This window comes from Littorina saxatilis, linkage group LG14 (assembly GCF_037325665.1).
Source record: "Littorina saxatilis isolate snail1 linkage group LG14, US_GU_Lsax_2.0, whole genome shotgun sequence".
Classification (NCBI taxonomy): domain Eukaryota; kingdom Metazoa; phylum Mollusca; class Gastropoda; order Littorinimorpha; family Littorinidae; genus Littorina; species Littorina saxatilis.
This window is the reverse complement of record NC_090258.1, coordinates 17,201,554-17,220,387: the sequence shown is the minus strand read 5'-3', so window position 1 is coordinate 17,220,387 and position 18,834 is coordinate 17,201,554. Positions and strand designations below refer to the sequence as shown.

General features: G+C 41.5%; 1 protein-coding gene across 2 annotated transcripts in view; it reads left to right on the top strand.

Annotated features, from left to right (window-relative positions):
* Nucleotides 1-421: 421 nt before the first annotated feature.
* Nucleotides 422-18,834, top strand: part of LOC138947253 (uncharacterized) — a 24,607-nt gene continuing 6,194 nt past the window's right edge. Inside the window, exons 1-2 of one of the 2 annotated variants that reach the window (XM_070318694.1) lie at nucleotides 422-1,969; nucleotides 3,999-4,149. In XM_070318694.1, coding sequence (XP_070174795.1) covers nucleotides 470-1,969; nucleotides 3,999-4,149 — 1,651 coding nt within the window. In that variant the 5' untranslated portion in view covers nucleotides 422-469. The remainder of the gene's footprint in view (nucleotides 1,970-3,998; nucleotides 4,150-18,834) is intronic. The other variant, XM_070318693.1, reaches the window with a different exon arrangement.

Sequence of the window (18,834 nt, the reverse complement as noted above, 5' to 3'; positions counted from 1 at the left end):
GCCTGGTCAATGAAAATTACTATGATTTGTTTTTATTATTTACGAGGGTAATGGTATAAACACAAAGTGGGTGCTTTTTGTACGACCAGCCCTCGCCCTAAAGAGTAAACGTTAAATTAGTAAAATACTACATCAAAAAGGATATCAAAATGGCTTTCGCACATGAGTGGTTTGTGTACATCTAAGAGGATGAACAAACCAAGTCAAGAAAGTAAACACAAGCTGAAAAAGCACACAAAAAAGAAGAAGGAAGTAGGCAGCTACACAAGGAAAGTTGGAGAAGTCGAGCGTGAGTCTCCATGGGCTTTGAGGTTTTCCTCGCTCGACAGTTTATATTTAAACATTACACTAACGATGACTAGAACACAGTTGATATATATATAATATTCGTGTTCGCAAAACATAATCTGCATTGAGGGCAGAGAGAGGAGAAGAGAGTAACAGAGAGCTTTCACTCTTACAGGCAAACATGGAGCGCACTACATGTCGCTATCATCTTGGACAGAATCTCGGATACCTGTGTTGTCAGTCACTAATTTGCGATAAATGCAGAGAAGAAGAACATTTTGATCATGATTTCCAAGCGGTGAGCGAAGTAGCCAAGGAAAGAACAGACGAACTTAAGTCCCTGAAAACCAAGCTGGAGTATTCAATGAAGGATGGTGCAGACATCCTGAAGCGAGCACAGAACGAAGTGGTAGACTTCGAAGACTCTGTAGATTGCGCACGAGAAATCATGAGCAGTAAGGTGGAGGCCATTAGAAAATGGGCGGAAGAGTATCAGAAAAGAGCCGACGAAACGTTTGAGCGCTTAAAGAAAGAGGGGAAAAGAGAACTAACAAAATCCGTCAGAAACATACGCCAAGAACTGAACAGCCTGCAAAATCAGAAGGAAGACATTGAAAAGTGTTTACAACCTTCGCAGTCTGAGCAGTACGTCGTCAACTTTTCTACTAAATACTTCAAAGAGAAACCTGAATACTACCCGGGACTTTTTGACTTCAGAAAACGCCTGCAAACGTACAAACTGCGAGTCGTTTTGAACGGAAACACCCTGGAGAGTTGCCAGCACGCTATTGAAGAGTATATGGGAGTACCCGTTAACGTACAGATGAGCCCTGAAACCGACAAAATTCCTTCCATGTGTCTCCTGCCTCAGTTCCGAGTTGACCCTGAAGTAAACTGCAGAGTAACAGCTATTCTGCCCCTTCAGGACGTCGTGTGCGTCACATATCAAAACCAGAATGACGTCACCAACAAGTCGTCACGCGTGGCAATGTTTACCCCTACTGGCAGGAAGCTGAAACCTGAGGAGCAAGTGTTTGAATCAGCTCAGCTGGAAATGGTTCACATCCCTTCAGAAAAACTTCTGGTGTATTCACCGAAAACCCAGCACAGGAAGATGGTTGCTCTTGGAGACAAGCTGGACAGTGGAGCGAGTGTACCCAGGGAGTATATCTGGTCACAGACGGAGGACGAATTTTATGTAGTCCGAGAGGTCAACCCGCTGGCTGCTACGCACGACAAACCCAGGCCGGTGTGTAGCAAGATTTTGTCGAAGCCAGTACTGCTTGGCGTGAGCAGGGACGGTAAATTCTTTGCTGTGGTGACAGAATCTTGCGAGATATCGGTGTATGAAGCCGGCGATAAAGGCGCCATTGTGACTGTGGAGCCAAATCGACGTCAAAAGGGTCGTCCCACTTCCATCTGCTTCCATCAACTGAAAGACAGACTGGTGCTGCTCGTTGCTGATGCTGCATGGAACCACATCTGCGTCATTGACTTTCGCGTCGCCAAACAGCGAGTCATTGGTCCCTTGACGCTTGGATGCGACATGATGACGTCACCTTCCGCTGTGACGTCAGATGGGGAGGGCAGAGTGTGGATTGGCTGTGAGGACGGCCAGGTTATTGTCTGCGTACCCACTGATAATATGTTACTGGAACATCCCAAACTGGTGCTCGAAGAAGTACGTATCTTCTAGATTTTCCTCTGGCATGTCTGTCTGTCTTTTGTGTCTGTCTGTCTCTCACTGTCTGTCTGACCGGCACGGTTGGCCTAGTGGTCCGCCCCGTGATCGGGAGGTCGTGGGTTCGAACCCCGGCCGGGTCATACCTAAGACTTTAAAATTGGCAATCTAGTGGCTGCTCCGCCTGGCGTCTGGCATTATGGGGTTAGTGCTAGGACTGGTTGGTCCGGTGTCAGAATAATGTGACTGGGTGAGACATGAAGCCTGTGCTGCGACTTCTGTCTTGTGTGTGACGCACGTTATATGTCAAAGCAGCACCGCCCTGTTATGGCCCTTCGTGGTCGGCTGGGCGTTAAGCAAACAAACAAACAAACAAACTGTCTGTCTGTCTGTCTGTCTGTCTCTCTCTCTCTCTCTCTCTCTCTCTCTCTCTCTCTCTCTCTCTCTCTCTCTCTCTCTCTCTCTCTCCTGAGTTAGCGAATAAATGTAAATGTAATAAACTATGTACATATAAAATTGTTGTTGTTGTTGTTTTTTCCCCTGTCCTTTCTTTTTTCTTTTTTTCTTTCTTTCTCTCTTTTCTTGATTTCTTTCTTTCTTTCTTTAGAGAGTCAGGATGTGTACTTGCCAAGAGCTAGTACGGTTTGAAAATGGCCAGCCCGATTGCCGAACGTACGTTACAAGCTCAGTTGGCTGTGGCCACAAAATCTGATTAAACCATCTCAAGGAATGTTCTTTTACATGGAAACACGTTACCGAAGGGGGACAAAGAGCAAATTTATCTGGCTGACGATTAACACTTACTCGCATCTCTTCTTCTATGATGGGGGGGGGGGGGAGGGGCAGGGGGGCAAGATACTATGTACGAACAAAGTTAACAGGAAGATTTTAAAACACGGTGTGGGTGAGTGTGTGTGTGTGTGTGTGTGTGTGTGTGTGTGTGTGTGTGTGTGTGTATGCGTGCGTGCGTGCGAGTTTGCGTGCGTGCGTGCGTGTGTGTTTGTGCGTGCGTGTGTTAGTATTCTGCCTGCCTGCCTTCATGATTTCGTCAGTGTATGAAACTTAAACTCGACTATTTCACCTTCAAACGGTTACATGAATAGACAAGACTGAAACACTTCCTCATTCACCGTATGCATTCACTGATAACTGTATCTTTTACTTGTTGATCAGTGTTGTTTCGCATTACTTAAAGCTAGATAAATAAGAAAGCCGGTATGAGTAGAAGAGAAGCTTGTGCGTCCGGGTACACCGTATACAATTACGTACATCGACGGAAAGTAATATTTCCCCAGATATTAATATGGCGAGGGTTGTCTTGACATTTTTTAATGTGAATTTAGAAATGGAAACGTTCTTTTGAAATGTTGTGCACACAAGTAATACTGTATTCATTTTGTAAATAGAAGTTTTCAATGGTTGAAATGAATTGTTCTGCTGTATGCCATGTTATGATTGTTAAAGAACCTATTCTTGATATCTACTCGATAGTGCAGGTATTTTGTTTAAGAACTCAAGCTCAAAACCTAAACCAACTGTCTCTGTTCAATCAGTAGACTGTATCAATAATATGTATGAAAAGCTTACCTCGAGTCGAAATCGATTTATGCGACGTGCTTTATGTGTGTGTGCGTGCGTATGTGTGTACATGTGTGTGTGTGTGTGTGTGTGTGTGTGTGTGTGTGTGTGTGTGTGTGTGCGCTGTGTGTCTGTGTGTCTGTGTTTATGTGTGTGTGTCTGTGTGTCTGTGTGTCTGTCTGTCTGTGCGTGCGTGCGTGGGTGTGTGTGTGTGTGTGTGTCTGTCTGTCTGTCTGTCTGTCTGTCTGTCTGTGTGTGTGTGTGTGTGTGTGTCTGTGTGTCTGTCTGTCTGTCTGTCTGTCTGTCTGTCTGTGCGTGCGTGCGTGGGTGTGTGTGCGAGCGTTGTGATGGTTTTTGTTTGCTGGTATGTTACTTTTTTAGTTTTAATTTCTGCTATAATTTTCTCCGGCAATCAAGGGTTTCTCATTTATTTTTATTTTGTCCCCGCCAGGACTCTGATGGTTACCTGACCCCTCTAGAGATAGCTGAGATGTACCGGGAAATAGGCAAGCGTGACGCGCAAGGGCTTGGGGTGGCTGCAGCATTGCCGACCATTTCCAAGGACGAAGAGTTGAAGGGAGAGAACTCGGCCTTCCAACGAGGTGAAGCTTTTGCGGACTTATCCCCCTTGCCGACCACAAAACCGAGAGCGAGCAAGAAAAACAGACTGAGCGGGATCTTCGGCAAACACAAATAGCGGACATAAGTGATATTACGGTGCACATATTTCATTGGCTCCTGATGTTACGCTTTGGAAAGCACATTTTATTTCCATTCTGAAATCAAACAACAAAAACATAAGTATTGGCCAGGATTGAAATAGACAAGTTTCAAGTTTGTTTTTTTTCAAGTTTTTTTATTAGTCCATAACCCCTGGGGGCATTTTGAACAATAAATACAATCAATACAATCATGATATATGCTAATATAATAAATAAATAAAAATTAAAAAGATTATGAAAAACTGTTACAGATTCTATTAATAAAGTCCAAAATATTCTTTAGCAATTTCTTTTTGTTAGTAGCAAACAACTTTTTAAATTTAAGGGCATTAGGTTTTTTCCAATAGTAAGGTGGTAACAACTCAGCTCTTTCTTCTTTGAAAAAATCACAGACAAATAAATAATGGAATTCATCACCTATGTCTTGTGATACACATTTGGTGCAAGTTCTTTCTGACCTCGGGATGTTAAGGTAACGTTCTTTCTGTACAGGCAAATTGTTGTTTAATGTTCTGAACTTCATCATTGCAACACATTGCTGATATGGCAGGTGTGTGACATAGTCTTCACATGCAAAAATATCTTTAAACATTCGATAATTCCAAAACATATTTTTTGTTCCAATTTCTGTAAACCATTTATGGATATACTGGTCATACAAGCTTCTTTTTACTTTCTGTTTAAACCATGCGCTTGAATATTGAACATTTTCTTGAGAAGTCCAAAGGCCAGGGAGACCAATTTCATTTAAGGTTTTTTCAATAAAACATAAATAATCAGATTCAATCATCTTGTTGATATACAATTTATAAGTAAAGCAGTACACAATACTAGAAAATTTATTTTTATGAATAGGACTAATCAGTTTATACCAATAGCAAAGCATTCTCCATTTCATATTAACATCTAGTGGATATCTTCCAAGTTCACCAAATATCATAGCATTTGGAGTTGATTTTTTTAGTTTGAAAACAATTTTATAAAAACGTAATTGAAGTTTAGTAGCAAGTTCGCAGGAACCAAAACCCCAAACCTCACATCCATATAGTAAGATTGGAGCAATCATTTTATCGAACAGGTCAACTTGTATGTCCACAGGCAGTGACAATTGTCTACACGTACGCAAAAGAACAAACATTGCCCTTGAGGCACGATCATATAGATTCTTCTGTGCGACTGAAAATTTATTATTATAATTAATTTTAAGGCCCAAGTACATTACATCAAACACTACTTCGATTGAATTGCCATTATACGTAAACAATGGTTTATTTCTAATTTTACCTCTGGAAAAAACTATAACTTTCGTTTTGTTTACATTAATATTTAGACGCCATTTTAAACAGTATTCGTGCATTTTGTTTAGACATTCTTGCAGGTTTTTTTCAGACTCTGAGCAGATCACAGTATCATCCGCATACAGTAATAAAAACATTTGAAACAAAGCATTTACATCAGTATCTTCCATTCCAACCACAATAGCCTCCCCTGACATAGTTTGTAAACCATTACTGTTTTCCAACAAAAAAGGCTTTAGATCATTTAGAAATAGAGCAAAAAACAGCTGTCAATCTCTCATCACTTTTTTTTTTTTTTCGTTTTTAAGCTATAGTTGTACTTTCACTTTCCAAAACAACCCAATTATTATAGTGAATACCTGTACAAGATCATTACAAAATGTTAAAGAAAAAAATGTTGTTGTTTTTTTTGTTCAGTTTTCCTTGGAGTGAAAAGAACTGTGGACATTTTTTTTCTACACCGACGTTTTCTATTCAGCTGAAATGTATGCGTTTAGAGTGTAGGGGCTTCATACGATGTGTAATACTGGCAGTGCTGAGGCAAGGGAAAGAACCCCTGTATATTGGCCTTTGAATTGCAGCAAACTGATTGCCTCCCCTATTGACGATTAAGCCTATTACACATCATACAGTGCATTTTAAACTATGGTTCTAATGCTTTCTCTTCTCAGTCATTAGACGCAGATCCGCTAAATTCATCACTGATATTTGTTAACTAGGCTTTTTGTAACACATGTTATATTTAAAGATAGCGCTAACGATGGCCAGAACACAGTTTGTAGAGGGTCACCATGGGGGTGTCTGTGCAGGTGCACGTCAAGTTGAGGTCAAAAGTGCCATGCACGGTGATCCACGGTGCACGTTACGAAAAAGCTCCATGCACGGTGCACGCCGGTGTAACACGAAATTTTTACTCCACGAAAAATTTACTCCGGAGTAAATATTTCGTACGACATTCTTACTCCGAGTACACTTTTCGTACGAGAAAAGAACTCCCCGAGACACGAACAAATTACTCCCTCCACGAAATTTTTACTCCCCATTTTTTTTTACTTCCAGTAAAAATCTCGCACGCAAAAATGGGATGCGGGTGAAGGGATAAGGCCAATAAGTGATCTCGCGCACACGAATGTCGCGCTACCCTCCTTCCACCCCTTCCACCACCAAGACTAACAGGGACAAGGGAGTAAAAATTTCGTACACCTGGCATGGGAAGTTATATTGCTCGTGTTGGGGAGAAGTAATTTATTCGTTATTTATTCGTCAGGGGAGTAACATTTTTGTACGAAATGTTTACTCGGAACTCACCTGTTTTGGGGAGTAATTTTCTCGTGTAATGGGGGAGTGCTTTTTCGTACGAAATGTTTACTCCGGAGTAAAAATCTCATGGGAGTAATTTTCTCGTGTTACACCGGACCTCTGTGCACGGTGCACGCTACGAGAATTTCCCCATTCCCATGCACGTTACGTCCAAAAAGCCCATTCCCGGTGCACGTGGTAAAGCATCGCCCCCCTCTTTGTAGAATAGTCGTGGGTACACGCGGCGCATAATGATAAATGCTAACTTTTACACAACCATAGAATATTTTTTCTCTCATAATATTCAACCTTCTGCGTGAAAAATGTACATACGACTTTCAAAGAAATATAAACCGAGCATCATTTTACCGATCCCTAGTGTGATAATTATGCTGCGTCATATTCGCAAAAGGTGCATCAGGAGCTTTCTATCACTTTTACAATGCAAAGAGCAGCATTATCATCTTTATAGCATTTTGTCGGATTCTCTGGGTTTGTTCTTTAATACCAAAAACATTGTGATAAAAAAGGGAGGTTACAAAATATTTGAAGTTAAGGGGGCACACCTACCCAAATTATCGTGCAACATCGTTAAAAAATCACACAAAATCACAAATAATTGTAATTGATTATTTCCTTTATGAGAATTGGTATACCTGTGTGAAATGGAATGCTCTTTTTCATGAAAATTTGTTATAAAGTGTTTCAACCGTAATGTATGTGAAGAACATTAATTATTTAATCAAATACAGGTTTTAAAAGATGTCAACATTTCCTACAATTTTTACACAATATTGACAACACCTCTAGCATGATGTTTTTGATATTTGGTGGTCATGATAAACAATGTGTTAGCTGGCGTCTGAACATCCAGATTTGATATTGCTCCAGTTTTTTTGAATTTATGATTTTTTGTTCTTTACAAATAAAATAATTTTTTTCAGAGAAAAAAAATCATTTTATCCTCTCTCTCTCTCTCTCTCTTTCTCTCTCTTTCTCTCTCTCTCTCTCTCTCTCTCTCTCTCTCTCTCTCTCTCTCTCTCTCTCTCTCTCTCTCTCTCTCTCTCTCTCTCTCTCTCTCTCTCTCTCTCTCTCTCTCTCTCTCTCTCTCTCTCTCTCTCTCTCTCGGTCTTGAATCAAACACAATTATTCAGACAAGGAATTTTTAAAAGACAATAGATTTTAAAGCGGTTAACATTGTCTGAAATTGCCGCCTTTTTTTCTTTTTATATTTAGTCAAGTTTTGACTAAATATTTTAACGTAGAGGGGGGAATCGAGACGAGGGTCGTGGTGTATGTGTGTGTGTGTGTGTGTGTGTGTGTCTGTGTGTGTGTGTAGAGCGATTCAGACTAAACTACTGGACCGATCTTTATGAAATTTGACATGAGAGTTCCTGGGTATGAAATCCCCATACGTTTTTTTCATTTTTTTGATAAATGTCTTTGATGACGTCATATCCGGCTTTTCGTGAAAGTTGAGGCGGCACTGTCACGCCCTCATTTTTCAACCAAATTGGTTGAAATTTTGGTCAAGTAATCTTCGACGAAGCCCGGGGTTCGGTATTGCATTTCAGCTTGGTGGCTTAAAAATTAATTAATGACTTTGGTCATTAAAAATCTGAAAATTGTAAAAAAAAATAAAAATTTATAAAACGATCCAAATTTACGTTTATCTTATTCTCCATCATTTGCTGATTCCAAAAACATATAAATATGTTATATTCGGATTAAAAACAAGCTCTGAAAATTAAATATATAAAAATTATTATCAAAATTTTTTTTTCGAAATCAATTTAAAAACACTTTCATCTTATTCCTTGTCGGTTCCTGATTCCAAAAACATATAGATATGATATGTTTGGATTAAAAACACGCTCAGAAAGTTAAAACAAAGAGAGGTACAGAAAAGCGTGCTATCCTTCTTAGCGCAACTACTACCCCGCTCTTCTTGTCAATTTCACTGCCTTTGCCATGAGCGGTGGACTGACGATGCTACGAGTATACGGTCTTGCTGAAAAATGGCAGCTACTTGACTAAATATTGTATTTTCGCCTTACGCGACTTGTTTCTTTTTTCTTTTCTTTCCTATATGAAAAAATGTAATTAAAAAGTTTCCTCTTAAGTTGTTCGGCATCCGTTCGTCTTTACATGCTTTTAGGATCTCATTGTGTAAGATAATCAATATACTGGGGTTTCAGTCTTTCCACTGTCACATTTTGTTCTCACCGAGGTCTATATATACTGTGTCTAACAATTAAAAATGGAAAATAATAAGAAGAAAAGGCAGCAACCGGAAGCATATTTGTGTTTCTCGGCGGCAAATAAAGACAAAAGAAAACGGACAAGAAAGACGCACCTAAGTGTTTATTTTTGTACTTATGTTTCTCCTAGTACTCCAGCTACACAAGGGTTCAACAGAATCACCTTGCCATGGCATACGTCATTCGGAAAGGTCACAATAGCATTCTTTCTTGTTGACCGTCTGCCAATCAATATTTTGGTTTGTTTGTTTGCTTAACGCCCAGCCGACCACGAAGGGCCATATCAGGGCGGTGCTGCTTTGACATATAACGTGCGCCACACACAAGACAGAAGTCGCAGCACGGGCTTCATGTCTCACCCAGTCACATTATTCTGACATCGGACCAACCAGTCCTAGCACTAACCCCATAATGCCAGACGCCAGGCGGAGCAGCCACTAGATTGCCAATTTTACAGTCTTAGGTATGACCCGGCCGGGGTTCGAACCCACGACCTCCCGATCACGGGGCGGACGCCTTACCTCTAGGCCAACCGTGCCGGTGCCAATCAATAAGACGAATAAAGAACAATAACGTTTTAAACATAGGAATAAAAACAAAACTCACAAAGGCCACACGACAATTGTTATTTCAAGTATGTAAATAAGGAAACAGCAAGAGCTCCTCTGTCTTTTGTTTAAATGTCGCTTGCAAATAGGAAAATGAGCAGAACAAAAAAGTAGGTTTAAAGGGAGCGTCATTTGTTCCTCGATTTGTTGGTTGGTTGGTCGATTGGTAGGTTGCTTGGTTTTGTGGGTTTTTTTTTATGTTTGTTTGTATGTTTATTTGTTTGTTTTTATAATAATAATAATAATAATGGATATAATTTATATAGCGCTTCTCCACAGCTCGAAGCGCTTTATAAGTTCAATTTACAAGTTCAATCCAAAACACAACACGATATATACAACTAATAATACAGATGAAAAGGAAAATACTCATCAAAGAGCACATATATACTCACGGAATAAAATAACTTAACATGTTTTAAAATTTAATATCTCAAAATCGGAAAAAGTTGCAGGAGAGCGGGGTGGTACGATCATAGAACCATCAATTCCTGAGAAGAGGAAAAAAACCGGAATGTTCTCGGTTGCTTAGTTTTTTCACAATTGGTCCTCAAAGACGCATGGTGTCATTTTGGAGTTTACTAGACTGACGCCTATAAGCTTGCCGACGCTGCCGACAGCCAGTGCACGCTGTGTGTGCTGTAAACAGGTAGGCCTGCACTCTTTGACTCTCGGGGCACGTCTACCCGTACTTGAAACCTGCAAAAGGTCTGCTGCTGATCCACGAATATTGCATGAAAGTACTGCCTTTGGTTTGTCCGTTTGTTTGTGAGTGAGAACAACCATAGATATCCCTTGACACATCTATGGAACAACTCACTAAAATGTTTCTTTCTCTTTGCCCAAAACTGTCCACTCTGTCTTTCTCTTTCACCATGCCACGAACGTGTGTGAACGATAGACTCGTCGCAATAGGGATGTTGAGAGGAGGGATGACTTATACTGATGTTGCTAGGAGATTCGGAGTGACCAGGCAATCAGTGCACGCACAGCGCTGTCAAACACACAGTGCTAAGTTTGTAAACTCCAAAATGACACCATGCGTCTTTGAGCTCAAATTGCAAACAAGTCGCGTAAGGCGAAAATACAATATTTAGTCAAGTAGCTGCCATTTTTCAGCAAGACCGTATACTCGTAGCATCGTCAGTCCACCGCTCATGGCAAAGGCAGTGAAATTGACAAGAAGAGCGGGGTAGCAGTTGCGCTAAGAAGGATAGCACGCTTTTCTGTACCTCTCTTTGTTTTAACTTTCTGAGCGTGTTTTTAATCCAAACATATCATATCTATATGTTTTTGGAATCAGGAACCGACAAGGAATAAGATGAAAGTGTTTTTAAATTGATTTGGACAATTTAATTTTGATAATAATTTTTATATATTTAATTTTCAGAGCTTGTTTTTAATCCGAATATAACATATTTATATGTTTTTGGAATCAGCAAATGATGGAGAATAAGATAAACGTAAATTTGGATCGTTTTATAAATTTTTATTTTTTTTTACAATTTTCAGATTTTTAAGCCACCAAGCTGAAATGCAATACCGAACCCCGGGCTTCGTCGAAGATTACTTGACCAAAATTTCAACCAATTTGGTTGAAAAATGAGGGCGTGACAGTGCCGCCTCAACTTTCACGAAAAGCCGGATATGACGTCATCAAAGACATTTATCAAAAAAATGAAAAAAACGTATGGGGATTTCATACCCAGGAACTCTCATGTCAAATTTCATAAAGATCGGTCCAGTAGTTTAGTCTGAATCGCTCTACACACACACACAGACACACACACACACACACACACATACACCACGACCCTCGTCTCGATTCCCCCCTCTACGTTAAATTATTTAGTCAAAACTTGACTAAATATAAAAAACGGAACAAGCCAAACCACCTTTACAAAACAGTTTCTGGACCGGCACGGCTGGCCTAGTGGTAAGGCGTCCGCCCCGTGATCGGGTGGTCGTGGGTTCGAACCCCGGCCGGGTCATACCTAAGACTTTAAAATTGGCAATCTAGTGGCTGCTCCGCCTGGCGTCTGGTATTATGGGGTTAGTGCTAGGACTGGTTGGTCCGGTGTCAGAATAATGTGACTGGGTGAGACAGGAAGCCTGTGCTGCGACTTCTGTCTTGTGTGTGGCGCACGTTATATGTCAAAGCAGCACCGCCCTGATATGGCCCTTCGTGGTCGGCTGGGCGTTAAACAAACAAACAAACAAACAAACAAACAAACAAACAGTTTCTGGTACAAGGACTTTCTACTTTAGCTGTGATACGCCTGATATTTAACAGTCTTTCCAAGACCTGGCCGAATAAACAAAATCAGAGATTAAGACCAACGCTGAATTGGTGTGCATGACCATCTTAGTTCTGAAGACAAGAAACATCAATGCAAGAACCAATCAAACAATGAAGACAAGACTGCATGGCTAAAGCTAGCGCCGTCTTTTGTTCAGAGACAGGGCGTGTAAAAAAAATCAATAAGAAGAAATTAATAGTAACAAATAATTTCTAGTGAAGCTCCAGAAAGCTAGCGCCGTGGGGTTGGTTTTTTTTCTCCGAGACAAAATATGCAAAATATTAATAATAAGAAATTAATACATGTAGTAAGAAATAATTTCAAGTGAAGCTCGAGATATCTTGGAATCTGAATTGAATTGAGGTTTTTAGGGTCATTTTATTCCACCAGAGACGACGCTTGGGTCCTATCAACATAGAAGCATCAGTGAGAAGCACACTGTTAGTGACCGAGCAACAATGTTCCAAAAACAAAAATCCAAAAACAAATAGACATTTGCTTTTTGTTTGTTTGTTTGTTTAACACCCAGCCCAGGCTTCATGTCTCACCCAGTCACATTATTCTGACACCGGACCAACCAGTCCTAGCACTAACCCAATAATGCCAGACGCCAGGCGGAGCAGCCACTAGATTGCCAATTTTAAAGTCTTAGGTATGACTCGGCGGGGGTTCGAACCCACGACCTCCCGATCACGGGGCGGACGCCTTACCACTAGGCCAACCGTGCCGGTAACAAATAGACATGATAACGTTCCAAAATTCAGAATAAAAACCAAGAAAGGTATGTTGTTGGAACGTTTAATTATTGATAACACAAAACGTTACGTTCACAAATATATCGACTCAGTGGTATTTTAAGTGCACAAACAAACACTAAATACACAAAACTTATCTTGAAAAAATGTCGGCCGCTTGCAGAGAAGACACAAGCGAATGAGGCCAGAACGTCCCAGAACGTTTTACCTTCGCGCCAATGGAAATGTTCCAAAAACAGAAAAGCAGAAGACATTGTTTCTTTTTCTATTGATTTATGTTTGAACAAGCAATCTTAATGCCGTAAAACGCCTTCGGGCAAAACGATGCAATGACTTTTTTGCGAATTTAAAGTCGCCCTCCTTTCCGTGAAAATGATCGGGTACATATTAGGATCCAAGCGGCCACGTTTCAACTTAGACGCATATCACACAATGTGTCGTGTGCAGTATGGGAATTCTTTTGCTGAATTAACTTCGCAAATTGACGTATAGATGCCATTTCATTTCATTTACTCTAGTATCCCAATGCCGGGAAATTCGGGTCGCTTCCTCCCAGTGGAAAGCTAGCAGCAACATGAGTCGCGCTACCCAGGTGTATGCGTGTTTAGGTGTAATCAGCCACCTGCACTTATGGCCGAATGACCGAGGTCTTTTACGTGCCACAGTGGTGACACTGGGGTTGGGACATGGACACTGTCTCCGATTTTGCACATAAGTTGACCCGTGTCCGTCCCGGCCCCGATTCGAATCCGTGACCCACGGATCACTAGTCTAGTGCTTTACCAACTAAGCCTCCTGCCTCCCAGAGGGCATGTTTATACTAAAACACATATCACAACATCAACAGTCTGTCTGTTTCGTGTGCAGTAGGGGAATTATTTTGCTGGAGTGACTTCACAAATTGACTTATACTCAACTTCTAGATTCCAGTTGCGAAAGTCATTCAGCAGGAAGTTCCATCTGTGCCCAGAAAGCAGCCAGGCTGTTCTTCTTCTTCTGCGTTCGTGGGCTGAAACTCCCACGTACACTCGTGTTTTTTGCACGAGTGAAATTTTACGTGTATGACCGTTTTTTACCCCGCCATTTAGGCAGCCATACGCCGTTTTCGGAGGAAGCATGCTGGGTATTTTCGTGTTTCTATAACCCACCGAACTCTGACATGGATTACAGGATCTTTTTTGTGCGCACTTGGTCTTGTGCTTGCGTGTACACACGGGGGTGTTCGGACACCGAGGAGAGTCTGCACACAAAGTTGACTCTGAGAAATAAATCTCTCGCCGAACGTGGGGACGAACTCACGCTGACAGCGGCCAACTGGATACAAATCCAGCGCGCTACCGACTGAGCTACATCCCCGCCCTGACTGAGCTACATCCCCGCCCTGACTGAGCTACATCCCCGCCCTGACTGAGCTACATCCCCGCCCTGACTGAGCTACATCCCCGCCCTGCCAGGCTGTTGATGTTCGGTATCATCCTGACCTCAGGTCAAAATGAGTTCGGCTCATTCTCTCCCTGACAGGATGCCTTGAGTTTCCTTGTCTCCGATTTTTTTAATTTTTGTTTTACATGCATATTTAGAGCTTTTTGTAATGTATTATGGATATAAGCGGATTCGCGATCGTCGATAATGATTTTTCATTGTGTTGTGTAATTTTTAAATTACAAAGGAATTGATTTGTAAGACAGTTTCAAGGGAGCTATTTTTTCGCGACTGTATTTACTGTGCAAACAACTCTAAATATGGCAAAAGTGTCACGTGATAATCAACCGTTTGGTTTTGGCGTTCGCTGAAGCAGACGATTTTTGCTGTAGTGATGCAACCATATATTACGGTCTCCTTCCGGCAGCAGTCCCAAAATTTCGACTTGTTTTGACCTTAGAACGATGTCTTTATCATAACTGTGAAGAACAGAACGGAGATCACTGTCGAAGTCGGCCAATCTGCAATCATTTTCGTCTCGCGAACACTGATCTCAAATTTAGATCATGCTCGCGAAAAACATATGGGAGATAACTCTATATTCCTAGTTTTGATAGATTCGCGTAGGACTGTCGCGTCCGGTCAGGGAGAGCATGAGCCGAACTCAGTTTGACCTGAGTTCAGGATGGTTCGGTATGTGACCTAGGGGAAGAACGCTCTCATACAATGTAAAAGTCCGGGCATGTCTGTGGTGGCGCTCCCAGTCGTTGACATGGGAAGGAAGGTATCTTTAAGAATCGCAACAACAAAAAAGGAGGTAAAGTTACTCAAAGCTCTTTCAGTTCCCTTTCGGAGGAATTACACGCGGTAAACTGTTCAGTGTTCAATGTACAGTGCTGGGACGTGCAAGCTGTTTTCAGCGGGTAAAACTTATCCTGACTTAACACTGTGCGTTCCAAAAGTGCCAGAAGACTCTGTGACTCCATTTAAACAGCCATGTTTCACCGCCGAACTGAATCGAACAGTTACCGGCGTCTCCTCGGATTAACACTCTTCGTTATTTCTTTTCTGGACTGCGCCTTGTCTGAAGATGTCAGAGAAATAAGCCAAATATTTGCAAAACAAAGAATGTGTCCAGGAAAGATTGTGCTGCTTGACCGTTGTCCAGTTTTGGTCGAATCGGAAAGAAAAATCCAGTGCTCCGTGCGTTGTGCCATGGATTCCCAATGCGTTGGGTTTGTGAGAGACCCAGGCGCTGGGGCTTGTCACTTGTGTAACGAAGTTGTGTCCGAAGACTGTTCGAACAACACACAAGACAGTGGGAGTTTAAGACCCTATGAAAAGGTGAGAGGATTGTTGACATAAGTCGTAGACGTAGACAATAACAAGAGATCATATAGAAGGTGATCCATAAAAATGGAAGGTGAGGGGATAATGTGTTGCTGTACGTTTATTGTTACGTTATTTTTGTTAGAATATATGAATTTGATGTTTAAATAGTATGGTTTTATTCCTAGTTAATATGTAAAGCGCGGAGAGCAAAGTTTACTGTGGTTCGCGCTATAAAAGCTCTCATTATTATTATTGTTGACATAAGACGTAGACAATAACAAGAGATCATATATAAGGTGGTCCATAAAATGTACGTACAGACCTACAAAAAACCCAGATTTGTTTGTTTGTTTGTTTGTTTGTTTGCTTAACGCCCAGCCGACCACGAAGGGCCATATCAGGGCTGTGCTGCTTTGACATATAACGTGCGCCACACACAAGACAGAAGTCGCAGCACAGGCTTCATGTCTCACCCAGTCACATTATTCTGACACCGGACCAACCAGTCCTAGCACTAACCCCATAATGCCAGACGCCAGGCGGAGCAGCCACTAGATTGCCAATTTTAAAGTCTTAGGTATGACCCGGCCGGGGTTCGAACCCACGACCTCCCGCACCGAATATGCATACCAGCGCTCATTGGTCTAAAACATATGTAAATATTGTGCAGTAAAGGGAAGCTACCCACGGGAGTTTTCACTTTCGGTATTAGTGAAGAACCGTTTGCCACTTCATTCAAAATGAGGAAAACGTTTCAGTCGACCAATGAAAATAATCATCGAATATCCTGTTATTAACCAATGAGCGCTGGTATGCCTATTTGGTGCGGTTGCATAATTAGCCGCCAAGTGGATATTAGCGGCTCGCAAACGAAGATTCATCCAAATGATGGTTAAAAACAACCTGCAGCGAACGGAAGCTGAAAACTAAAGGTGCATATAGTTCAAACAATCATTCAACTGTATTTATTTGACCTTACACAGACTGTAGGAAGAGGCAAACCGTCTTGAACAATATTTTTCCCCAGGAAGCGATTCCAAGAACACAGAAGACTCGAAGGTGAGTGACGTACCTTGTAGTCTTTCTGTGATAGTAGTAGTCCAGTGGACGATACCTTCCGCCTGTGGTCAGTGTTGAACGTTTGTGCACGGCAGATCTAGATTCAGAAAACAACCGAACTCATGGATTTTATATGGAGATTCATGTGTTCAAGCCTGTAGTTGTTAATTTAAATGCGGTATGTTTGTATTGTTTGCTCCAGAGATGTATACTTCGTACAGTAGAGCGTTCGGAACTTTTCAGTCCCAAAAGTAGTACCGACACAGAACAGCTTCTCAACCCATTGTGCTATCGAGGATTCAGGCTGTTGCTGGCTCGTTATTTGTTTGGTTGCTGGGTGTTTATCGAAAAATAACCAGGGCCGGACCAAGTTCGTTTGAGGGGGGGGGGGGGTTCCAACTGAAGGCAGGGGTCCAAAGTCCACTTTTTTTCTTTCTCTGAGAGGTACATTGGATGGCCAGGGTGGCCAGGGGGGGGGGTTCCGGAACCCCAGGAACCCCCCCCCCCCCCCCCCAGGTCCGGCCCTGATAACTAGCTCTACAAGTTTACAGAGGTAAAGAAGCAGAGGGGGGAATAAACATGGAGTCAAAAGCAAACCCAATAGAAACGCTCGAGGATTCTTCGGCTCTTTTCATTGGCGTTTCCCCAGACCTAAACAGACGACACGACACTGCTTTGCAAAGTTCCAAAAACGAACTGGGAAACTGGCAAAAGTAAACAAAAAACAAAACTACTTCATGAAAGGTCATAAATTCATCACAAACAAATGAAACCTACCGATTTGTTTTGTCTTCTTACCAAGTCATGGAGTGCGTGTATCTGTGTTTCGATACACAGACGTTCAGAGAAACATGAACGTCAAGTTCAAGTAAAACGACCCCTGACACACACATTTTGACCCGTGCACAAGACGTTGTATCGATAAACGAAGCGCAAATAAAAAATAATAATAAAAGCAAAGAAAATAGCAACAAGATAATTATGCAAACATCTAACAAAGCCGAGCAAGCAGAATGACAGGTCTAATGAAAAACAAAGAGGCACTGAGTCGGAAACAAGATCGCGATTCTTTCCTTCGCTGCACGACGCAAATCTTCTGTGACCTTTGACCCAACGTAGCTTCCACATTCGATCACTATAAGCTTAATATTTACAACTGAAAGCCGAGGGGGTGGAATACTGAGATGAACCTACAGAACTGTGCATCCTCAAACCTGGCATATTCATCCCAACATTTAATGAACTCAAAAACACAGAAAGTTGCTTTCACACGCCAGCTTTGATTGCCAGTGGTTATCAAACCGGGACTCGTGTGGTTATCAGCACGGAACCCGTGTTTCAAAGCATGGCCCCCTGGGTTGATTGTGCACTTATTTTCTCACTACCAAAATGATGACAAAAACGATATTTGGTGGTTTGTTGTCAGACCAGCTTTTTTGTCGGTCCTTCGGCCTTGGTCAATAAATATGAAACAAAAGACGATATGCTCCCCCTCGGACCGACAAATAAGCTGGTCTGTCAACAACCCATCAAACATCGTATAATATCCTGCGAGTCGAGAATCCAAAAAATATCCTCACCTAAGCCTGAAATTCAAAATGGAATTGACGGCTTTTTCACCGTACATATGCCACAAGAGATGTTTATAGTTACTTATACCATTCATCGCTTGCCTCTAGTTCACTCCCCTTGCATGCCGCCATTTTGTTTTGTTGTCATTTGGGAACGCGCCGTGTGAAGTCATTTTATGACAACTTTTAAGAATGTCATCGCGTGTGCTAGTTTTTATTGTTTTGGTTTCGAAAATTAGTCAAAGTTGCTACAGAAGCCTAAAACTATCGTTTGATCTGTTCTTAAAATATCAATTGCTAATACTTTTTGAAATATATTTAAAACAAACTCTACCCCAAAATGGTGCCACGTCAGTGACGTTTTGGGTAGACTTTTTGTTTGTGGCGATGAACCGATTGGTTGATTTATTTCTTTTTTCGAGTTTTCTTAGCTTTTAAATGGAGGAGTCCAACCATGTGATTTGAGTTTGTTTGTCCCCATTTTGTTGTGCACAAAGTGCGTCACTGACGTGGCATTGTTTTGTAACGTCTATGGCACTTTAAAACCATGTGTACTTGTTACTGGTAGTTTTTAACCAATTTCCTTGTGATTTTTTGTTACATGTTCTAACTAAGGTTAACATTGTTGTAACTGGAAAAAGCTGAGCACAAAAACGAGAT